Here is a 26,407-nt window from a genome sequence, read left to right on the forward strand (position 1 = left end):
GCAGGGAGCCCGATGCGGGACTCGATCCCGGGACTCCAGGATCATGACCTGAGCCGAAGGCAGTCGCTTAACCAACTGAGCCACCCAGGCTCCCCCAAAACTCTCTTTTCTTTACCTTTTACCTCCACATAGTAATCTTAAAAAACAAGTACTTTCGGTGATTAATACAAATTCAAAAAAAGAAATAATGTATGTTACATTTAGTGGAAAATATGTAAGCACATCATTTAGTTGTTTAAGCTATAGCTCAGTAAGAGAATGTTTGGTCCTACTAGAGTTTTTAATCCTTTTAATGCTATACTTATAAATACTTTTTGAAATTTTTCTTTCAAATTGTTGACATCTTGAAAACATGGGATATTTTGATCCTACCCACTTAAAAGGTTCATTTTTGCTGCTCTTAGACCATTTTCATCTACCATATTAATTTGTAATTTTTTTTCAATTGTGTACCTAGAATAAGGTTTCTCAAACTTAACACTACTGACATTTTGAGGCAGATACTTGTTTTTTGTGGAACAGTTAATGCATTACGGAATGCTAACAGCATCCCTGGCCTTTTCTAGATGCCAGGAGCAGCCCCACAGTTTCACAACCAAAAATGTTGACACATGTTGCCAAATGTCCCTTAAGGCACAAAACTGCCTCTGGTTGAGAACCACTGATCGACAGAGATAAAGGGAAACTGCCACTGTCAACCTCAGGTTAAACTTACACACAAAGCATGTAAACAAAACATCAGGCCACACCACTACCGTGCATGTGCATGTCTGACCAGAATCCCATGGAAATCATTCTGATACTTATCTATATAATGTGTCTATCAGCACAGAAGACTACATTTATAGTTATAGTCTTTTTTTAAAGGACATGGGAGGAACTAAAAGTTACTAGAATCTAGACTGACAAATCGGAGCAAGAAACTGGAGAGAATTTACAACACGGAGGGACTCCCTCCATATTTCCGAAGTGTCTTGATGTGTAAAGTGCTCTCTGTACAAGCCACGAGATGGAAAACTAACGATCAGACCACAGCACCGATCGCCCACAGATACTAACCACGCTGCAGTTACTGGTTGCTGAGATGCATTTCTTGTCATCACACCACTGGCACCCGTTGCTATTAGCAGCACAGCTGGCACAGTCCACATATCTGTAACATCTGTCATCAGGAGCAGCTGCGGTACGGGTGAGACATGAATGCTTCAGGTTGAGAAAGGAAACGTCACGCTTCTTAGTTCACACATTTTTAACATCTCTTTAAGAATCACTGAGACTTTTTACACCATAAATACGATGAACAATATCAAAACAACATCTTCAATATGAAGTTAACTTCATATTGAATTTGAATTGTGTTTGCAGGTTTTGAGACACCTTCTACCCTCATTTTACTTATTCAATCTACCAGCATCCTACTGCCATTTAAAATTTATCCAGTATGGCGGGGGATGGGGGCGAGAAGACTTATAGTTTTTTACTAAAAAAAAGCATTACTGCACATCTAAAAGAAACATTAAAACAAATACTCATTGGTTATCATTCTTCATAAAGATATTTAGAGAAATCTGAGTTATCATAGACTAGCAAAACTTGAAAATACATCGCTAATTGTAGCATACAAAAATGCATAAAACCCCCACCCATTTAAAGAAAATGGAACAATTTTTATCCAAATCATTCACTCATAAATAAATATTTACTAGCAATTTTTCATGTTTGATTTAAGTAAATCTTTATAACAAGTATTAAACTAAAACATTGGTCATCAAAATTCTAGAAAATCTTTTAACTCTGTGGTTGGCTTGGCAATATTAAAGAAGGAAAAATCTACCAAATGCAGAATAAATTATTTCATTGTATTTCTTAGAAACACAGTATTTCTTAGAGTATACTTTAAAGCATTTTTTACTTATATAGGAAAATAGTTCATATATATCTATATATGTATATGACTATATTACACATAAAATATTGATATGCATAATATTTCATATAAAATTGAAAAGAGAAAACAAAAAATAGCTAATAAAAATAGTAAATTATTAATCATTGCTAAGTTCAAACATTAAAATTCCTAATTAGAGGATTATGAATTTTTAATTTCTAAAGGCTATACTAAGGTAAATCTTATAAGCAAAATGTATTATTACTTCTAGCCAAGTAGAGAAGCTTTATGCCAGAGAGGGAGAAAAAAAGAAAAACTACCTGTTTTAGGAGGGCACTTTGCTCTAAGGATATTATTAGTATGCCCAGATTCCCAAGATTCACAGTGATTTTTATTCCAAATACATTTTATTCCTGGACCAGCATTCTTACAAAGTTCTTCATCTCTGAAAGCCTTGCAATTTGGAGGCTTGTAAACAAGGATATCATTAAGGAGCACACTAGAAAATCCTCCAAATATATACATGGACCTATTAAAAAAAAAAAACAAGAATCTTAAAGAAAGAATATTAAGAAAAGCCTAACATATTAGTTTCAAAAATAAATTTAAATACATTTTATCAACTTAGTAAACAATTTTTTAGAAATAGAAAATACCTGTACATGGATAAAAAGATACACTTTAGAACAGCTATCTAGAATTATAATTTTTGAATACTGACAATGAATATAGATATTAGATACAGAGTCTGCGTTTCAGTGTTTTACCATCCTCTTATGAAATAAACCAAGAGTAAAATATCAAAAAGATATTCAAAACTTCAATTTGGAAAGAAAAGTCCAGACAATGTTAAATTAATTCAATTACCAGTGCCAAAGAAGTCTGACATGCCCTAAAAGAGCATAATTTTTATTTCTAACAATATTATTAATAAATGGAAAAATCAGAAAATGCTTCAATATTATCTTTTATTATTTAAAAAGAGAAAGTCAACCAACACAGTATTGCAACAAAGAAGCCCAGAGGTTTTATGTATAAACTCTGAATTTCATTTATTACCATTTTGAAAGCTAACTGATATCAATTACAGAGTTTCATTGTGGTTAACTTCTACCTGCTTTTAGTATCATTTTGAAGAATTTTTACATAATTAGAATAAAGTGGTGGTAAAATAAATTTATAAAAATGTCATTATGAATTATAAATTTTAAGCTAATGAATGAGCTACTGTTTCCTGCCACATTACCAAAATTTGCTATAGAAATAGAAAAATGAGGGCACTTGGGTGGTTCAGTCAGTTAAGCATCTGCCTTTGGCTCAGGTCATGAACCCAGGGTGCTGTGATCGAGTCCCACTTCAGGCTTCCTGCTGAGCGGGGAGTCTGCTTCTCCCTCTACCTCTCCCCCTGCTCATGATCTCTCTCTCTCTCACACACACTCTCTCTTTAATAAATAAATAAAATCTTTAAAAAAAATAGAAAAATGATACTAACTTAAAGGAACAAGGTAACTTATTGATCATCCCATCCAAAATCCCAAGGGATATAAAGATATTAAAGTCCAAAGAGGTTAAAGGACTTGTCAAAAATCACATGGTTAATGACAGAACTAAAATGAGAATCTAATTCTTCTCACTTTCCTTGTTCTCCTTGATAGAAATATGGGGCTAGCCCATCTATCATTTCAGTTTGATCTTTTTTAAAGATCATTCATTGTCTGATCTCTACAAAAAGAAAAGAAAGCAGGATGATTTTTCTTAAAGTATTTTAGTTTTATCTCAGCGCTCTGACTGCTCCTCTTTCTCTTAAATATATTTGAACACAAAAGAATGAAGGATATGGTTAACGAACCAAAATGTATTCCACAGTAGACTAGGTATACCTAATGCCATTAAGTACAAATGATAATTTTTAAAAAGAGTAACAGAATATGTGGATAGGATGACTGAAAAATGTATGTTTTTTACCCATTAATAACAACTGCAGAGTGTCCAAATCTGTTGACATCTCTATGAAGATTTGGTTTCGGTAATATTTTCCATTCATCACAAGCTAGAAAAAAGAGAACAGCAAAACAAAAAATGAAATAAAACAAATTAAGACAAATAGTATAAAACCATCTTTGGTCAAATTAAAGATACATTAAAATTAGGAAGACTTTCATAAACTTGCCATGACCTACAATTTAGTATCATTACTCAACCGGCATCATTCCTTTTTTTTTTTTAAAGATTTTATGTATTTATTTGACAGAGAGAGACACAGCAAGAGAGGGAACACAAGCAGGGGGAGTGGGAGAAGAAGAAGCAGGCTTCCCGCCGAGCAGGGAGCCTGAGGCGGGGCTCGATCCCAGGACCCTGGGGTCATGACCTGAGCCAAAGGCAGACGCTTAACAACTGAGCCACCCAGGCGCCCCTCAACTGGCATCATTCCTAAAATAAAAATAACTTCTGCATAAAATTCCCACAATAAATTTAAGTATATGAGAATAATGAAAATAAAAAAAAATAGGTGTATAGTTTATATTGGAGGATAATTCCAAAGTCATATCTTTATTAAATAAATCAAGGCTCATATAGGAAACTGCATGAATGCCAATACTGGGCAAACCTGTTAGAAAATTAAATTACTAAACCAAATTTTACATGCATGCTTATGAAATTAAATGGAATATTTAATATTCAGTGAAATAAAGCCTAAAAATGGAATCATTGAAATAAAATACTTAAATCATTTTAATGATCTGATATTTCAAAATAATAGTGTTCATTTTATGTAAAAGAGAATGACTTCAGTTGCAAAAATCTAGAAAAAATAAGAAAACCAAATAATTCATGAGCTATATAAAAAATATGGAAAGAAAAATGGTAATAAAAAACTGGGTATTAAAAAGGGCACATATTGAATGGAGCACTGGGTGTTATACACAAACAATGAATCATGGAACACAACATCAAAAACTAATGATGTAATGTATGGTGATTAACATAACATAAAAGAAAAGAAAGGAAAGGAAAAGAAAACTGTGTATAATTTCAATATAACCTAGCCTCAAAATTGACACATATACTAATATAGATTTTGAGATGACAAGTGACTCAATTTTCAGTGACTAGGGACATTCTCAGGACAGTGTTTTAAATTTCATCTTCTTAAACACGCCATATCTAAAGAAGGCAGTGGTATTTAATAAAAACACACAGAAGTAACAAGATTTTAAAAACAAATTTTTTTTTAGGTAGTTTGGAAGCCCTTTGGGAACAGGAAAATAATCTAAAATACAGTTAGTTGTAAAAGTTAAAGTTGTAATAAATTACTGTTTTCCTATTTATGTAATTATAATGCTAGTAATAAAATAATAATTTGGTTTTAATTCAATATCACTACTAATGAAGATCAAAGTAATTACAAAAACCAAAATCATAGTTTAGAAAATGAAATTAGAAAACAGACAGCAATAAAATACATCTTGAATTATATCTCCTAAAGTCTATTCCAAAGAACACAAATCCCCCCAAAAGAAGTTATTCCTATCTCTCTCCTTAGTTCACAAAATATATCTGCCTATTAAATACTCTCAAAAGAGAGTACAGACGTATAAAAGCCTAACTATATCTAACCCAGTGCTCCCAATATTTTATCTGCAGAAGCACTTTTCATGTCATACTTTTCACATTAACATTTCTAAGAGCCAATGCTCTGAATATCACATTTTGGGAAATACTATGAAAGAGGGCTATACATAGGATTAACAGTCTGGTCAATTTTACATGTTACAGTTCATGTAAGAAGTATGTTTACATGTGTACAGTACTATAAAGCTTCCAAAGTGCATTCATCTACATAATCTAAAATGGTCTTTGTAAGAATCCAATGAAGTTGACTGAGCAGGTATTACCATATGTTGAAAATGAAAAATTAGGGGCACCTGGGTGGCTCAGTCATTAAATGTCTGCCTTTGGCACAGGTCATGATCCCAGGGTTCAAGCCCCACATCAGGCTCCCTGCTTAGCAGGGAGCCTGCTTCTCTCTCTCCCTCTGCTGCTCCCCCTGCTTGTGCTCTCTCTGTCTCTCTCTCTCCCCCTCTCTCTCTGTCAAATAAATAAGTAAAATCTTTTAAAAAAAAAAAAAGAAAGAAAACGAGAAATTAGATCTAGGAGTAGTTAAACAATTTGCTTAGGGCCCATTTGATTACCTTTGTTTTTCTATAAATTATGTTTATAAATATTTGATATTTAAAAGTATATTTGTAGCAGACTCTGAAAGATTACTCCCATTTGGAGAGAAAGGGTGACCTGTAAAAGACACAGGCTTCGAAAAAGAAAGAGATGGAAATGTTAGAGACAGTAAATAAGTTAGGGCAGATAGATTTCAATCATTCCACCCAACCCCAACACACACAAACACACACACACACACACACACACACACAGGGCCAGTGATTTACAAATTGTGTTGTTCGTAGTATTCCAACAACAGAATTAGAAACCTGAATATGCTTCAAAGAAATGAAACAGAAAAAAGTCAGATGAAAGAGTAAGACTACCAGCTACCAGTTTGTTACAAAAATCTCCAAAGAAGAAGAATCTTTAAGATCATTTGGGGGCAATCTGGAGTCCAGAAAAGAAAGTGACCCAACAATCTGAGCTAACCTAGGACTAAAAGGTAAGTAATTTGGCCCAGCATCCAACACAAATCAGGCAGAAGGAAAGCAGATTTTCCAAATGAGAACCATAGAAATGCTCAGAAAAACTAAGGAGTTGGGAAAAAAGAGAGCTAAGAATAAAGACAAGCATTAACTAAAACTTTGGCTTCCTGAAGATTTTTCTAACTCCATAAACCAATTTCTTTGGTAAATGATGAAATTTTTTCAGCGCACAGAACAGCCTCAAAAATGGCATTACAAACACCTATGTACCACTAACCAGATCTGTCAAAGCTAGTACTTGACCATGTTTACCACAGATTTTCTAAAGAAATAACTTATTACAGATATAACTTAGGCTCCTTGTGTACTCCCATTCCAATTCAAGCTTCTTTAGGTCTTCCTTCTTTGCATGCAACTACTATTCTGTATTTGCTTATCAATGTCTCTATATATATGATACATATATAGTAATTTTCATAGGTGGGAAAGCTTTGTATTAATACAAATGTATATTATACAATATGGATCCCTCTGCAAGTTGTTTAGTTTCAACCCGTCAGTTTTTGCTTTTTGTTCTCTTTACTATTTTAACGATTTTTATGTGTGCAGTTCAATGACATTAAGTACATTCACATTTTGGAAACATCACAACCATCCATCTCAGCACTTTCTTATTTTGCAAAATTGAAACTCTGTACCTGTTAAACAATAATTCCCCATTCCCCCCTCTCCCAGCCCCTGCCAATCACTATTTTACCTTTTTGTCTATACATTTGACTATTTTAAGTACCTCAGATGAATGAAATCACATTATTAGTCCTTTAGTCTTTGACTTATTTCCCTTACCACATCTTTAAGGCTCATCCATGTTGTACCATGTGTCGGAATTCCACCCTTTTTAAGCCTGAACAATATTCCATTATACATATATACCCCATTTTGTTTACCAATTCATCCATCAATGGACACCTGGGTTGCTTCTAATTTTGGCTAATGTGAATAATGCTGGGGATACAAATATCTGTTCTTGTACCTGTTTTCAATTCTTTTGGGTATATACCCGAAGTGGAATTGCTGGATTATATGGTTAAGTATTGTTTAAATTTTTGAGGAACATCCATACTCTTTTCCATAGCAGCTATACCATTTTACTTGATTCCATCAAGGAGTGCACAAGGGTTCCAGTTTCTCTACATCCTTACTTACACTTGTTATTTTCTATTTCCTGATAATATCAGGAATTATCCATTAGGATATGAAGTAGTATCTCAGTGTGGTTTTGATCTGCATTTTCCAAATGATATGTCATGCTGAGCATCTTTTTGTGTCCTTATTGGCCATTCATATATCTTCTTTGGAGAAATGTCTATTAAACAACCCATTTAGACTTATTCACATATGTGGTGCTATGTTTTCATTTTAATCATGTTACAGCATTCCATATTATGATTTTACCAAAAACATCTATCCTTTTAAAGGTCATTTAGACTTTTTTCAGGTTTTTCCTAATACAAGTCATATCGGTTTGTTCACCGTTACACACGTCTTCTTTTGCAAGTTTTGAGAGTTTCTCCAGGTGGATTTCTAAAAGGAAAATTACTAGGTTTAAGGAAAGACACAAGTTCAATTTTACTAGATTTCACCAATTTGCTCCCCGAAGTAGTTGCACTGACTTAAATTCACACTAGCCATGCATGACGGCTCTTATTTCACATCCTCTCCATTATGTAGCTCTCTCAGACTTAAATTTTTAGCAATCTGATGAATGGTGTTTTTCTTTTTCTAGTTACTGGTAAGATTAAGCATCTTTTCACATTTTTAGGTCATTTGTTTTCACCCTTCTGTAAAATCACTATTCGAGTCTTTGCCCATTTTTCTATTTGATTTTTGTTTTTTGTCTTTTTTAACTAAGATTTTATTTTTAAGTAATCACTACACCCAATATAAGGCTCGAACTTACAACCCTGAGTGCTCTTCTGACTGAACCAGCCAGGTGCCCCCAGAATTTTGGTTTTTTGATAATTTTAACAATTCTTTATTAAATGTCCTAAATATCAATCCTTTGCTAATTATATGCATTAACATATATTCTCCTATGCTGTGATTTGCCTTTTCATGTAGTTTATGGAGTCTTATTTTATAAAAGTTTGTACAGAAACCTGATCAAACTTATCATTTTCTTCATGATTTATTCTTTTTATTCTCAACTCAAGATTTTAAAGATAATCTCCAATATTCTTCTAAAGGATGTACAGTTTGGCTTTAACCATTTTGATTTCCAATCCATTTGGAACTTATTTTTGCATCTATTCCAGGGATCTAATTTAATTTTTCCATATATAATATTTCCCAGATCCTTCTGTGTATTACCATATACCAATCTTCCCAGGACCATTATTTTAATATTTATGCCTGACCCACGAATTTGTGCCTCACTTGGTTTCTGTACTGCTTTGGTATGTTCTTACTTTGCTTGTTTTTAACCAAAGATATGTATGTGCAAAGTTTAAAAGTCAAATTATCCCACAAGGTTTATCACAAAAAAACTCTGCTGCTCCCTGTCATCCCAATGCTTACTCCTGAATCACAGAGGTAAGCACTTTGAATTCTAAAATAAAAAACCAGAAGAAGCTTGTTTTTGTATTTATCTCCTTATTGTAAATGGCATACTTAGTTCTTAGTTTCATATAATATCTCTGACTTTCTCTTTAAAAGATGAAGATTTAACTCTTATGCAGACATACACACACATACTTCCCTTCCTTCCATCCTCCTCATATACTTATAATTTTGTTTAGGCCAATATTCAGTATTTACTATATATTATTCTATATACAGATGAGCCACATAGCATATTATAATTCATTTTATCCTTGAACAAATTTTTATTTTCCCAGCAAATCATTTTTTTTGCATAGGTTTCTATAGAGCAGCTGCTAATTCATCCCTGACCCTTTACCAAATGTATACACCTTTCACAGTATTTTCTAACATATCAAGCTATCCAGCAGTTTCATTTACTTCTTGAAGACATCCCAACCAAATCTCCATCTTTCTTCTGCAATACAAACTTGTCTCTAGACCTGCTGCAGCATCCTAAGGATTCTCTGCACATCTCCTCTCTACTATTTACTCTATTTCTTGGATTTTAATTTTTATCAATTTGTATTTGTTTATGTAATCAAATATATCGGTAGGAGACATAATTCTGTAGCTGCCAGAGAGAATGTACCTTAGAAGTAAATTTTTGAGAAGTTGCAATTCTGAAAGTGACTGTTCCACTTTATATGATTATTTGATCGGGCTTAGAACTCTAACTTTGAAAACATTTTCAGATATTGAAGGTATTACTCTCCAATCTTCTGGCTTCTGGTTTTGCTTTTGCAAGGTCCTACTTCTGTTCTCTGTATATAAGCTCTTGGGGTCTTCTTTCTATCTCCACTTTTCATGATGGATTTTGCTGTGTCTCTTCTGGGGCTTAGTGAAATCTTTTATTCTGAAAATTCATATACTTCGAGCCCAGATGTTTTTCTTGAATTATTCATTTGATAATTTCTTCCTCATCTAAAATTTTCTGTTCTTTATTTTGGCCACTCCTATTACTCAGCAAATTTTCTGGAATAATCATCTAAATTTCATACCTTTTATCCTATTTTACATCTGCCCTTTGTTCATAATACTTTTGGAACATATTCTTCATTTTATCTTAAAATCTATTAATTTGTTATCTTAATTTTAATTTCAAAAGCCCCATTTTTTTGTTTTCTGAATGATCTATTTTTTAAAAGTCACATTTTTACTTCATAAATGTAACATCTTCTGTCCATAAAGATTGAAGTTATAATCTTCTTCCAGTATTACCTCAATTTCCTTTGGTTTCTTATTTTTTCCTATTTGTTTGATATTTTCATCAGATTTAGTGACTTTTTGCGAATGTCTATGATAACTAGCTGCCCTTTCCAATTTAAAAGTGAAGAACAACAAAACTGTTTAGAAATTCTGTGCTTGGCCAAGATATGTTGTTGACTGTTGGAATACTTTGTTTTTTGAAATATAACTGATATACAACACTGTAGAAGTTTAAAGTGTACAACATGACTTGACATATATATATGTATATATATATATATATATACACACAAACACATATATATATATTTAGTGAAATGATTAAACACAATTAGTTTACTTAACACCAAAAGGAAAAAAAGAAAAAAATGGTTTTTTTCCTTGTTATAAAATCTTAAGATTTATTCTCTTAATAACTTTCATATATACTATATAGCAGTGTGAGGATTTTGATCAGTTGGGACCATTTTAGTTGAAGACCTCCAAATGTTAGTTTTTGCACACACCTTTTCTTGAGCTGGTCAGATTCTTTGAGGTAAGTCCTCCAATCTCCTGCCTAGAAGCTATAAACCTGGGTAAGAGTATTCTGGACCTAAGTAGAAGAAAAAAGCTAGAGGTTTCATTCATAAGTATGTGTACTTTCACCTAATCCCACTGTTTCCAAAATTGTACTGACACCCTCAACCATGCTCAGGTACCTGGATCAACATTCACAGAGAGTAAACCTCTGTCTTCCAGCACAAGTTGAAGAAGGGGATTTAGGGATTTAACAGCTAATTGTATAGGTTTTTAATAAAACTTTCTGTTTCAGACCCACAAGCACACCCCATTTTCAGAAATACTTGAAAACTCTAAATAAATAAATAAATAAAAGCACATGAGAGATAAACAACTCCAACTCAACTCCCAAAGAAATGGAAAGAATACTGGGAGTGTGTCATCCATACAGTGAAACAGTGGGATTTAACTGATCAGACCACATATCTACTGATCAAATCACACAGCTAACATAAGTAAGCAAGTCTCATAAACTCAAAAGCACAGGGTTCCCAGATTTATCCATTGAGTTTATTCCTATTAAGGTCATAGTTGTTTGCACATTTAAAAACTGAACATCTCAGGAGCACCTGGGTGGCTTAGTCAGTTAAGCGTCTGCCTTTGGCTCAGGTCATGATCCCCGGGTCCTGGGATCGAGTCCTGCATCAGGCTCCTTGCTCAGCAGGGAGCCTGCTTCTCCCTCTCCCTCTGCTGCTCCCCCTGCTTGTGCTCGCTCCCACACTCTCTCTCTCTCTCTCTCAAATAAATAAAATCTTTAAAAAAAAATAAAAACTGAACATCTCAATTTAGTAACAGTGCTAAAGATCAGGGAGTTGTCTTCTGAATGTTCTCCAAAACATTTTTTTTTCATAATAGTGAATCTTAAAAAACAGAACCAAAACTAAAACATTAATTAACCTGGGTGTTTTAATCTAAAGAAAGGAAGACTGAGAATTCATCAACTGCTCTTAACTAAAAATAGGGAAAAATATGTGAAATCTGGGTTAACAGATTTAGATAAGACTGAGGAAAAAGGATGTCACTATTTAATTCAAATTAGATGTAATGAAGATCCAATGACACAACAACATTATGGATATAAAACTGAATGAGACTGAATTCCTGTCCTGAAGGAATACCAACAGAATGTGATAAGTATTAAGAGAGATATATATAAAGAGTGCTATGGGCGTCTCCCTCCAAGAAAAGGAAAGCACATAGTTGCTTCTAAGAGTTAAATGTTTTTTTAAATTACTATATTATATAAAATTAACTGAAGAATACATAAAACCTTCATAGTCTTTTTAAATGGGTAAAATTTCCTAAGATAAGTTGTCATAACCTTTTACCTAATAAAAACAATAAGCTAATTCCTCATCAATGCTATGTAGTATTTAATTCTGAAAACAGCTTTGAGGAGTAAATATTTTTGTTACCGTGTTATAGATAAGGAAACAGTATTTAGAGGTTTGATAACTTCCTTAAAGTCATTGAATGGTGGAATCCACATTCAGAACCAGATCTTCTTAATTACTACATTATACTGCCTCACTATATCATCAAAATATCCTTTTCAACATAAACAATAATGTCATGAAAGTAAAAAAATATATATATATATTTTTAAAGTACACAAGTCCCTGCAGAGAAACAGTACAGTACACTATTAATATTTTAATTATACATGAGAATAATTAATTCAGACCAATAATAATACAACACAATTCTACTTGTAGAAGTTGGTTGCCTTTTAACATATGTGGTGGTAGGAGGTGAAGGCTTTATTACTACCTGCAAGACATCACCTTCAATTATACTAAAAGTTTACAAAGAATTATAAACAACATTTGTTATATATATATTGGTGTTATTTAACAGATATTCCAGTTCTCTTCCTTCAAGCCCATGGTAAAATTAAACTCCCACACTTCCTAGAGGTTGGATGTGATAATATGACTTGTTTCTTTTTTTCTCTCTTTTTTTTTAAAGACTTTATTTATTTATATGACAGGGCGAGAGAGCACAAGCAGAGGGAACAGCAGAAGGAGAGGGAGAAGCAGGCTCCCCGCCAAGCAGGAAGCCTGATGTAGGGCTCGATCCCAGAAACCTGGGATCATGACGTGAGCCGAAGGCAGACACTTAACCATCTGAGCCACCCAGGGGCCCCCAATATGACTTGTTTCTGCCAACAAAATGCAAGTTAAAGTGACACTTGTATTTCTAGATGGAACCACTGAATTACCAATGAAAGACAATTCAATTCGTCCTGGGTCCCTAAGTGATGACAATAAGCTAATCTGCCTTGCTTCCAACATTAAACATGTAGCATGAGTGAGAAATTAACTTTAATTGGCATTAATCCTCTGAAACTTGGAGATTTACAGTGGACATGGATATGTGCTACCCAGACCTCATTCAAGGAAGGAACTGTTGTCTCTGTTGCTGGGAGAGGTGTCGGTGAGCAATCATCAGCTGCAAATTACTTCAGCAAGTTCCTCAGTATCTTTGGGCCACTTCACCAAGGCCACAACTTTTTAAGGATGACCCACATACAACTGCTGATCAACGTGGGGTTTTAAAGGTCCTGTCACTTCATCCCAGCATACCAACCATTTTAACTCCAGAGATCCTTGTGTGGTTGACTAAGGTTATCTATCCAGCATCACAACTCAACTTCTCCTTTTGTCAAATCCTGCTTTCTCCCCCTACCTCTTCCAAAGGCATTGATCTTAAGGGTACTCTCAATGAACATCATAAACACTAAACTCTATCTCAGAGTCTACTTCCATGAGAACCCAAACTATGATAGCTGGTACCAGGAGTGATCAAGAAAAACAGGAAATAAGATGGAGTTTGTGAGCTGAATCACACACCACTAAGCTAGCAATGAAGAACCTAACATTGATGGTAGGTATAACACAGAAAGCCCCTGGCACAAGATGTCATCAACTATTAATACTTATACCAGTGGTAAATTAGGAATGTATGCCAAATGGGAATATTCTAGCAGGTGTGAAGTATCAGATGTTTGATAACAGTAACTACTGATACGCTAAAATTGCATATCTACTGCTTAGCCCCACTGAACTCTAGAAAAAAGATAATGAGGGGTGCCTGGGTGGCTCAGTTGACTAAGTGTCCAACTCTTGATCTCGACTCAGGCCGTGATCTTGGGATTGTGGGATCGAGCCCTGCTTTAAACTCAGCAAGGAGTCTGCTTGAAATTCTCACCCTCTGCCCCTCACCCCACTCTCTCTCTCACTCTCAAATAAATAAAATCTTTAAAAAATAAAATAAATAGGGCGCCTAGGTGGCTCAGTTGGTTAAGCATCTGCCTCCAGCTCAAGTCATGATTCCAGGGTCCTGGGATCCTGTAAGACCTAGAGAGCAAATACTGGCAGAAGTTGGGGGAGTACAGATTATACTAGATAATAAGGGGAGATTGATCCAAGGGGCGCCAGAACCTTATACTGGATTAAGGAGAGTTTATTGACTTAAAAGCCCTCTCCCAAGATGCAGGATTTATGCCCTGACAAGGACACCAGGAGATGGTGTGAGCTCACTATTAAAATGACTCCTATTTACAGCAAAGGGAACAATCAACAAAATGAAAAGGCAACCTACAGAATGGTAGAAAATATCTGCAAATCATATATCTGATAAGGGGTTAATACACAAAAATATAAAGAATTGACACAACTCAGCAGCAAAAACAAAACAAAATAAAAAAATAATCCAATTAAAAAATGGATAGAGGAAATGAACACATATTTTTCTAAAGAAGACATCCAAATGGCCAACAGGTACAAGAAAAGGTATTCAGGGGCACCTGGGAGGCTCAGTCGGTTAAGTGTCTGATTCAGCTCAGGTCATGATCCCAGTATCCTGGGATCAAGCTCCGCATTAGGCTCTCTGCTTAGCAAGGACTCCCTACTTGTGTTCTCTCTCTCTCGCTCGCTCTCTCTCTGTCAAATAAATAAATAAATAAATAAATAAAACAAAAAAGGTGTTCAATATCACTAGTTATCAGGGAAAAGCAAATCAAAACCACAATAAACTATCACCTCACCTCACACAAGTTAGAATGGCTATCATCAAAAAGACAAGAGATATCATGTGTAGGTAAGGACATGAAGGAAAGGGAACCCTGTGCACTGTTGGTGGGGATGTAAATTAGTTCAGTCACTGTCCCTCAAACAGGAAGGTTCCTCAAAATATTAAAAATCAAACTACCATATATGATCCAGCAATCCCACTTCTGGGTATATACCCAAAGAAAATGAAAACAGGATATCAAAGAGATACCTGCACTCCCATGTTCACTGCAGCATTATTCATAGAAGCCAAGGTATGGAAACAGCCAAAGTGTTCGTCAATGGATGAATGGATAAAGAAGATGTGACAATCTACATATATATGTATATGTATTATATATATTTGTATATGTATATATATGTGTGTGTGTGCATACATATACATATACATACACAATGGAATATTATTCAGCCGTAAGAAAGAAATCCTGCCATTTAAGAAAACACAGATGGACCTTGGGGGTATTACACTAAGTGAAATAAGGCAGATAAATAAAGATAAATACTACACAGTATTTGTCTTTATTTTTTTTTTAAGATTTTTATTTATTTATTTGAGAGAGAGAATGAGATAGAGAGAGAGCATGAGAGGGGAGAGGGTCAGAGGGAGAAGCAGACTCCCTGCCGAGCAGGGAGCCCGATGCGGGACCCGATCCCGGGACTCCAGGATCATGACCTGAGCCGAAGGCAGTCGCTTAACCAACTGAGCCACCCAGGCGCCCAGTATTTGTCTTTATATGTGGAATCAAAAAAAATAAATAAATAAGTCAAGCTCAATAGAAACAGTTAAAAAAACTGTTTGCCAGGGTCGGAGAATAGGGGAAATAAGGAGAGGTTGGCAAAAGGATACAAACTTTCAGTTATAAAATGAACCAGGCATGAAGATTTAATGTATAACATCTATAGTTGATAACACAGTATTATATAACTGAAATTTGCTGAAAGAGTAGAACTTAATCTAGAAAGAACATCAAATTAAAAAAAGGAAAAATATGTGATCTTATGGATGCATTAACTATACTGGGGGAATCCTATCACAATGTATACATATACCAAATCATCACAATGTACATGTTATGTATCTTTTTTTAAAAAAGATTTTATTTATTTATTTGACAGAGAGAGACCCAGCAAGAGAGGGAACACAAGCAGGGGAAGTGGGAGAGGGAGAAGCAGACTCCCTGCTGATCAGGCAGCCCCATTCGGGACTCCATCCCAGGACCCTGGGATCATGACCTGAGCTGAAGGCAGACGCTTAATGACTGAGCCACCCAGGCACCCCTACATGTCATATATCTTATAATTTTATTTGTCAATTATACCTCAATAAAGCTAAAAAAGAAAAAAAAGACCCCTAAAACCATAAAAAATACAGCCCTTGTTAAGTAAAGTCAAAATGCTAGAACTGCCATAGCAAAGAATAAAGGCAGGGATAAAAAAAATCTAGAAATAAGGGCAGTCTGGAGTGGATATACTAATGTAACACCAGAAAACCTACCAGGTCATTCATTATATCTGTGGAAAGGGCCAGAGGGTATGCCATTTATCAAAGCCATGAAGAATGGGAGAGAGAAGGGGGCACTAGAATCAGTAAGAATTTGCTGGCTCTCCTCCACAGGCCAAAGGTGATGGAAGGAGAAATCATAACAGAACTGAGCTCAATGACAGAGACAATAGGACAATACAGCCCAACTGGTGACACTTAACCATCAGAATCCAATCCAAGTAGTGGGCAAGATTTATAATATGCAGCAAGCCTAGAGTGTCAGTCAAGAAGACTAGCCTATTAAAAATTATAGAGATGTTTAACAGACCACAGCATCCCTAGAAGCAAAACAGGCAGCCAACAAGGGCACTAGTACCTAACTTATATCATCAGAAGAAATCAAGGATGGATGATCAGGAGGCTGATGGTAGATGCTACAATAAAAAGTCACAATTTATTGCTCAATTTCTAGAATTGAGCCATTTCTGAAGTCCATATTTGATATATTTAAAATTCTGATGCCTTGGAGGAATGACCCTGTAATACCACAGTAAGTATACATGGTAATAATTCCCCTATTTCTTTATCAAAGTCACCCATGTTCATTTAATTGCATAACTCTAACCTAGGGGAAAAGGCAGCAAAAACATTTCAAGTACAGTTGGACACAGGTCTGAGTTAGCACTGACACCCACAGATATAAAGTGTCATCATGGCCTCTCTTTATAGGAGGGATATATGGCAATGAGGTAATTAATGACATCCTGGCCAACGTCCTGTTCAAAATGAGCCACTGAGTCTGCAGACCTATGCAGTGGTCATGCTCTGGATGTTTCTGGCAAATGGCACAACACTGACATTGGGTCCTTGGCTATCACAGTGGAAAAGATCAAGTGGAAAGTTTTGAAACAACTACCCCCTGGATAATATATTAAATTTTAAACAAATGTTGCATTCCAGAGGGTGTGGGTGGCAGGAATTAGTATGACCCTAAAGAATCTAAAGAATGCAGGGATGATGGACCCCATCAAATCTCCTTTTAAATCACCAGTCTGGGTCCTGCAAACTAAACAAAGCCTGGAGGATGACAAGAGCCTACTAGCCTACTACCAAGTAGTAGCTCAAATTGCAGTCACTATACAAAATCTTTGTTAAAGCAGAGTAACATGACCATTTTTGGCAAATGTGTTTTTTCCTAACCCTTTCAGAAAAGAGGATCAAAAACAGTTTGCTTTCATATGGAATAGAAAATAGTATACATTCACAATTTTGCCTCAGGATCATATTAACCCTCCCTCCTTTTGTCATAACATAGGACACATTTAGTCCCATTGGACATCCTGCAGAACATTACATTGTTCCACTACATTAATGACATCATTCCAACTGTGCCAGATTAGTAAGAATGGCTTATGAGACAGAGGTCTTGTTAAGACATATATGCTTCAAAGAGTGGAAGATAAAACTTAGAAAGATTCAGATTTCATATTAGTAAAATATTTAGGGATCCAGTGGTCAAGAACATTCTCAGACAGCTCATCTGAATTGAAAGACCAATTATCACATCTTGCGACACCCATGAAAAGCAGAAAGCAAACCATCCTGTAGGTCTCTTTGGATTCTGAAGGTAGCTTATTTCAGTCCTGGGAATACTGTTCCAGCCCACATACTGAACAACATGAAAGGCTGCCAGCTGTGAGTACATGCCAGGGTAGGGAATAGCTCTGCTATAGGTTCGGGTTACACTTGTAAGCAGCTTTGCAGTTAGGGCTGCATGACCCAGTAGAATTATAGCTATTGGTGGTGGCACTGTTGGAAAAAGTAGCACATGAAATATACAGAAAGTCCCAGTGAAAGAATCCCAATGCCGACCCCATACACATGTCAAAGCCCATCCCATCTGCAGTGGAAAATTTTATACTCTATTCCTGCCATGTTATTGGGCCCTGGCAGAGACAGAGACCCTGGGTTAAAAACTGACCATCTGTTCAGAGTTTTACATCATGAGCTGGTTCTGTTACCAAGAATCCTAAGAACATAAAATGGAAGTGGCACCCAAGATCAAATAATACACAAGCAATCTACATGAACAGGTAGCTCAGACCCCAGGTTACCTAACACTGTTGCACAGCACCTGTCATCTTACAGCTATACAGAAATATTGGAAGATCAGAAACAAGGAGGGCCTGGGGTAGAGACATGTGGATGGGTGTATTTGAATGAGCACAAAATATAAAGATCTTTGTGACACAAGTTAAAGGCATCAGAGCACATCTAACATGGAAGAGACAGTAAACAAGCAAACAAATGACTAAAACAGCTAATATCAGTTAATTCTCTATTATAGGACACCCCAGTGCTAGCACAATGAGAACATGAACAAACTAGCCATGAGAGAGAGATGGAAGTCATCTAGGAATACAGTAGCAGGGGCTCCTATGAACAAAGCCGATCTAGCTACTGTTAGTGGCAATTGTCCAGCCTGTCAGCTAGATATCAACTCTGGTCCCTTGATAAAACTATTCCCCAAGGCCACCAAATATACACTTGGTGGCAAGCTGACTACAATTGGGCCCCTTCCACTCTAATTTGACCAACAATTCATTAGGACAAGAATAGATACGTACTCTGAGTATCAGTTTGATTTTCCCAACCACAGGGTCTTAACCAGTATGACTGCCTTAGAAATTATGAAGTGTTTGATCAAGCAGCACAGGATCCTATGTAATCAGAAGACACACTACAGCAAATGAAGTACAGGAATGAGCCCATAACCATGGGATCCACTGGATCCTGTAACACACAATGTGACAGATCTTTCGATAGGCACAAATGAAACACCAGGATGCAGGATACACCTTGGAATTTAGCAACTTTAAATGGTGCTCTGTCCCCAATAGGAAGAATATAAAAGTCCAGGAACCAAGGAATAAAAGCCACTCTTAGTGGCCTCACTTTCAGTGATACAGTTGAGTAATTTGTGCTTCTTATCCCAGAAATCTGGGCTCTGCAGGATTAGAGATCTTATTCCCCAAAGGAGAAATACTCTGGCAGGGGCCATAGCAATGTCCCACTGAACTATAAGCAAGAATTAGCTTAGTTCCCAGGGTAGAGAATAGCTTCCACTTAGGCACCTCAGGCTCCTTCTGTCAAAGTACCAGAAAGCAGGCAAAAGAGGACTCACCATCTTGGCAGGGATAAGTGGCCCTGACCATCAAAGGGAGGTAGGACTGCTGTTACAAAATAAGGGCAGCGGAATATGTTTGGTACACAGATGATCCACTTAGGTGTCCCTTGGTATCCTCTTGCCAAGGATAATGGTAAATGGGCAAGTTCAATACCCAGAGCAGGAGGTACATGATGACCAGGGGCTCAAACACCTAAGGGTAAGGGTCTGGGTCATGCTACCAGGTAAGTCACAGAGATCAGAAGAGGTTCCAACTGAGAACCTCTATTCTTTAGAAAGAATAATGCGGGGGGGGGGGGGGACATGATGAATATCAGTTGTAGGCCTGAGATCAGCTGCAGAAGCCAAAGGAATAATCTAGGTCTTCCCCAGGAAGAATGGGTCACTGGAATCCTAGAGGAGCTCTTGACAAATGTATTTGAAGTGGACTGAATAGTTCAAAGAATGAATTGTGATGAACATGGACATGCACTGCCTAAATACACCTTCAGAAAGAACCTGTTGCCGCTGCGGCTAGGATTGCTGTCACCTAACATCATTCAGCTACCAGCCCCTGTGGAGACTGCTTTAGCTACATACACAGAGCTTCCTCACCCAAGTTCCTACCCTCCTAGGAGTGACTCTCATACAATGACTAATCAAGGCCTGGCTGTTTCATCCTAACAAAGGATAATTCTGATGGACATTTCAACTACAGAGTTCCCTTGGGATTGGCTGGAGCTATTAAAGTCTACTTGACTTTTCCCTCTGACAAATCCCGCTTCTTCCACCTCCTGATCACAGCTATTTATCCCAATGACCTAGTCAGTACCCCAAACACTGTGTGCTCGCTTCGGCAGCACATATACCAATTAGTACCCCAAACACTAAACTCTGTCTCAGAATTTGCTTTCCAGAGAACCCAGGCTGTGGCAGGACTGTTTGCTGCCACAGTATAATCTAACCTGTACTGACCGATACAATACAATAACTGTGAGGTTCCTCTGCAGTTTCTTAAAATTGCTGGCAAATTGTTTTCATTCATAAAATTGCTTAGAAAACGGGATGCCTGGGTGGCTCAGTTGGTTAAGCATTTGCCTTTGGCTCAGGTCATGATCCCAGGGTCCTGGGATTAAGCCCCGTGTCGGGCTCCCTGCTCAGTGGGGAGTCTGCTTCTCCTTCTCCCTCTACCCCTCCCCACTCTCGTGCTCTCTCTCTCTCAAATAAATCAATAAAATTAAAAAAAAAACTGTTTAGGAAGAACAGAATTTAACTTGCAAGCTTATGAAAAGCTTGTGGAGGTAAGCAACTTTTGCAGATATAAACACTTTTTGATGCTTGCTGATATTTGCCCAACATCCCAGGATTTTTCAACAGAATTAGAAAAGAAAACAATAAGAGCAGTTGTTACAAATAGGCTTTCTATTTATCCCTTCCAATTTCTTCAATAACTATAAACAGAAGGTTGGGCTAGATAAATCCTGTTGCTGAATTTTCACATTCTTGATCATGATTCATTATAAAACACAGATTGGTTTTCCTATAACATGTAGAAGTTATCAAATGCCTTAAAGCTCAATATTAAATTACTATATTTACATATAGTCTCTTCCCATTATTACATTACAAAGTCTGTTATATTATTAATCTGACTACAATCTATAATTGTATTTCTTGCCAAGAAGACAATGTATTTCCAGAGCACTCAAGTCATTATCACTTAACAAACAGTTCAAGGCTACACAAATGAGAGCAAAACCCACATGGCCTACTGACGTCATGAAAACTGACAAAAATACCATTCCATGACAACAGAAAAACCACACAGGACTAATGACCAAACTAAAATATACTCTCTGAAATATTTATTTTAAAAAACACTTACACTGCAAGGTACTAAATATTAATTTACAAACCGTACACTCAATACACATAAGATCAAGAAATTAGAGTTGGGGCGCCTGGGTGGCTCAGTTGGTTAAGCGACTGCCTTCGGCTCAGGTCATGATCCTGGAGTCCCGGGATCGAGTCCCGCATCGGGCTCCCTGCTCGGTGAGGAGCCTGCTTCTCCCTCTGACCCTCTTCCGTCTCATGCTATCTCTCATTCTCTCTCTCAAATAAATAAATAAAATCTTTAAAAAAAAAAGATCAAGAAATTAGAGTTACCATTATCTCAAACCCAAATTTCAGCCGTCAGAATACTGTGCTGCCGGAACTATCACCCTATGAAGGGCCACATAATTACATTAAGAACTTACACTGAGGGCGCCTGGGTGGCTCAGTTGGTTCAGCGACTGCCTTCGGCTCAGGTCATGATCCTGGAGTCCTGGGATCGAGTCCCACATCGGGCTCCTTGCTCAGCAGGGAGTCTGCTTCTCTCTCTGACCCTCTTCCCTCTCGTGCTCTCTATCTCTCATTCTCTCTCTCTCTCAAATAAAAAAATAAAATCTTTAAAAAAAAAAAAGAACTTACACTGAAATTTAGAGACTGGTTTATTTTATCAATGATGCATAAAATACTGCAGGTTGAAAATGCATACTCATTGGCTAATTTTTCTATAAATATTCATATTTTTCATGAAAATATGTATCTGTGCTACTTTAAGGACAAATTTTAAAGATCCTTTTAATAATCTACTTGAAATGCAAGTTCAAAGGTCAGTATTCATATTACTAGAAAGAACACACAGATTGTAAATATATGACTCAAAATGGGGGATATAAAGAAAAACTTCTATTAATGATTTATACATTTTGTAAAAGAAAACCAAATTTCTGGATGTTGCCAAAATGTTTTTCTACCTGCCCCTTAAGTGATGGTGCTTCACTGGGTTTATTCACTAGGCCAAACCTTCTCCTACTAGTGTAAAAAGGTGCACACTTTTCCTAGGTTATCTAACCACAGTTCCACTCAGGATTTTGTCCCCTGATATTCAATGAATATTTATTTAGTTTCTTACTCTCTGCCAGGAAAAGTGTGTATCACTATTCAATTCTCAATCTTAATTGAAATGATTTTATAGTTTTAACATACAATGATATTTCCTGTCGGCTTCTGTACATAGTCTTGATGTAAAAATGATATTTATAGATTCCTTGATAATGAATCATACATGAGTTCCTAGAATAACTCCTACTTGCTCATAGTTTATTATATTTTTGAAACATTGTTGAGTTCTATTTGCTAATAATTTATTTTAAATTTTTGATCCTATATTCATGACTGCCTTCCCCTGCCTTCTTCCCCTGCGGTTTTGTTAAGACATTTGAAAATTTTTCTTTCAGTTTTACATTTTATTACAAGAATCTATATTCAGCATTTTTTGCATTCAAAACAATCTCTCAAAATGCTAGTAGATTTGTTAAGAGAAAGAGAGATTTATTGTTCATTATTCTTTCTCCTTGATTTTCTATCTTGAGATCAGTATTTTCTGATTAATTTGTGGGAGAGGGGAGGCACAATAAAATTCAAAGATACCTTAAAAATCTGATTAACTCTAAATCTACTAATAAAGCTAATTTTCTTGAGTGGCTTGCTACATTAACAAATATTATATGCCCTTTCCCCAATTAAAGATCATTCAAAAATTTTTCCTGTTAAATCAGGGAAAAAAATCATTATCATAGCGTAGTGGTAGAATCAAAAAAAAAAATCTGAACTTAGGCTTGGGTTCAAATTCTAAATATACCATCTTATGACCTATGTGACTTTGGGTTTAACCATGCTAAATCAGTTTCTTCCCGTATAAATAAATATAATAATACATGCTAGATAGGTGTTATTAGAGGTTATGAGGCATTGTATCATAAAGCACGTGTTAAGTGCCAAGCACCACAGGAAATATTTGACAAATACTAGTTCTCTCTTTTCTCAAAATGAAACGTCACTTTTTCCTTTACTTATTGGCTTCTTTTTTAAAAAAGAAGAAACTACTATTTCTTCTATATAATAGTATATTTTAGAAAGAACCCCTTGAGCAAAAAATAGAGTAAAGCTAAAAACAGTAGCTGGCTAAACGCAGTGAAAAAATGTGTGTGAATAATTTTAAGAGTTTTTCTGATGACAAAGAGAAACAAACAGGTTCTTTCAGGTGACCAGACAAGGGGTGCTGCTTTCACCAGGGAAGAACCCTAAGAATTTAACAAAGGGCATAGAGAAATACTGATCAACAAAGAAAGGAATAAAATAACCTCCAGAAAACGAAAATAATTATAAACATAACAGCAAGTAAGTTGGAAATTTTATAATTTTGCTGGAGTGTTCAAAAAATTAAATAATTAGATGTTTTAATTTAAATATGATTTTTAATGAAATTACATACCTTATAAAATTGTATCCATTGTATACACACACACACACGCTATGGGGGTGTACAAAAACATGCATGCTATGCTTCATAAACTAGTCAAGTGATTTTTAATGGTATAGTGAACTACGACTTCACTGTGTTTTAACTGTGTGGTTAACTATATATATTATTACACATTACCAATTAAAATAATATTACTTCTCAAAATATGAAATTACTTTTAAGCTTTGTTTACCGAGTTTGTTTTTAAATAATCACCTACCAAGAAATTAACATCATAAGTAAAACTGTCATATTCAAGAAATTTATTTTAAAAACTGTTATTATTAGAGCACCTGGCTTGCTCACTTGGTAGAGCACACAACTCTTGATCTCGGGGTTGTGAGTTCAAACTCCACATTGGAAGTAGAGCTCACTTAAAAATAATAAAATAGGGGTGCCTGGGTGGCTCAGTTGGTTAAGTATCCAATTCTTGATTTCAACTCAGGTCATGATCTCAGGGTCCTGCAGTTGAGCCTCATGTGGGGCTCCACGCTCAGGGGAGGCGGGTCTGCTTGAGATTCTCTTCCTTTGCTCTTTCTCCTGCTTGAGTACGCTCTCTCTCTCTCTCTCAAATAAATAAATATTGAAAAAAATAAATTTTAAAAAATTATTTTGATCTGATTTGAAGTTTCAGCTTCAGTTTCAATATATCTGCTTTCTGCAAGATGTATTTCTAATATAAATCATACCTCCTACTCTAACTCAGGAAATCACATTTTCATGTTTCTACTATCTTTTGGAAGAAAAAAATATATGGTCAGTGTATCTCTGAGTTGTCCTTCATCTTGTTCAGAATCCTATACATCCTCCTAATCAGTTTGTTCAGAATTCTATACATCCTCTTAACCACTGGGCAAATTTTCTTACTGGAGAATAACGACTACCATTTGTAATTAAAAGCCTTATAATTCTACATTAGGCCTACCAAAAATTCTTGTAATAGCTCTTAATTAGATGATTCTGAAATATTGTCTCAAAATTCAGTTCAATCTTAAGGTATGTTTCAATTCATGATAATCTCTCATTTATAAATGTTGAAATCCTCAAACTACCTAGTGACACTAGAGATATGAAAAACAAACAAACTACCTGATACCTTTTCTCCTTCTAACGCTAGAAAACTAACTTTTATGACAATGTGTACTTCGCACAGCCAAATAGTTTCAAAGTATAAATGTCTAATAACATGAGATGAACATGAGCCATGTTATTCCATTACATCTTTAGCAGAAGGTTATCTTTACCACAAAGATCATTCCAATCTTGAATATGGAGGCTTTCTGAAAGCAATAATAATACCACTAACAATAATAACAAAAAAAATAACAAAGTTATCTGATTTCAAGCTAGATTTACAGACAAGAACATTACATAATATATCATTCTATATGTTATAGTTGATTCAGTCTCATTCACCAGCCCTGGGTCTATTACCAATAGCACTTGAGTTTCTTTTTTAGAACATATATGCCCAGTGCTTAATCTAAGAGAATCAGTTTATATAGACCTAAGTTTTTTTCCTACAACCTTCAAAGATGTTGCCAAGGTACAGCCATGTTAAAAAATCTTTGGCATGTGCCTTCCACATCTATCATCTATAACAATGAGAACTGTGAAGGCAAGGTTATATCCTCAAAGATTAAAAATATTTACTATGTAAAATTTACTATGGCAGTAAGATTGAAATAGTACTTTTTAGAGCAATGAAAAATTAGTATTAACACAAATATTCCTATTTATTTAAACATCATAAAACACAAAGCAATCAGCTAACTCCTCAGGTGCACTCAAGTTAAATATGCCATAAAAGTCCAAGGGTAATGTACTAAAGAGAAAAATTAGCAAGATGACCTTTTTTTCAAAAGAGACCTATTTTCCAGTTGGTTCATTATGTAATGGTTGTGTTTTATTCCCAAAAAATATACTCCATAAGGAAAACAATTATTTTGGAAGACATTTTCTGAAATATAAAAATACTTTTCCCAGGAAAATATTCCAACATTTGATGCCACAAACTCAAGAGAATAAAAACAGATTTGGGGGGAAAGCTTTATTGGGAACTGCACAAAAATAATCAAATGAGATAAAACAGAACACTTTTATCCTAGGTTGAATTATATGGTTGCTTTATGTTTTTGTTAATATTGTTAATGTTTTGTTGTTAATTGTTAATGTTATGTTAAAGTATAAAACTGTTTAAAATGTTATTCTTTCTCCCATCTGAACAATTTGCTTGAAAAATGAAACTGATATTTGCTTCTATCTTTCCACAGCATTAAGAAACATTATGAAATAATAAGTGTCTGATAATTTGTTGCAAAATTAAGAACATAAAATGGACCCAACCAAACAGCAGCATGTGGTACTCAAGTGGAAAGACTACTACAAGT

At 35.5% G+C, this 26,407-nt stretch overlaps 1 protein-coding gene across 3 annotated transcripts in view; it reads right to left on the reverse strand.

Moving 5' to 3' along the window:
- The window catches only part of ATRNL1 (attractin like 1), a 919,082-nt gene that overhangs the window by 708,473 nt on the left and 184,202 nt on the right, over positions 1-26,407 (reverse strand). For all 3 annotated transcript variants that reach the window (XR_012381651.1, XM_025881114.2, XM_073904148.1), the window contains exons 11-13: positions 3,854-3,938; positions 2,209-2,417; positions 1,060-1,178 (exon numbers count right to left, since the gene is read on the reverse strand). Coding sequence is in view for 2 of the 3 variants with exons in the window: in XM_025881114.2 (XP_025736899.1) it covers positions 1,060-1,178; positions 2,209-2,417; positions 3,854-3,938 (413 nt within the window). In the remaining variant the exon portion in view is untranslated. The remainder of the gene's footprint in view (positions 1-1,059; positions 1,179-2,208; positions 2,418-3,853; positions 3,939-26,407) is intronic.

This window comes from Callorhinus ursinus, unplaced genomic scaffold (assembly GCF_003265705.2).
Source record: "Callorhinus ursinus isolate GAN/ISIS: 27379988/994484 unplaced genomic scaffold, GSC_fseal_2.0 scaffold20, whole genome shotgun sequence".
NCBI classification, from domain to species: domain Eukaryota; kingdom Metazoa; phylum Chordata; class Mammalia; order Carnivora; family Otariidae; genus Callorhinus; species Callorhinus ursinus.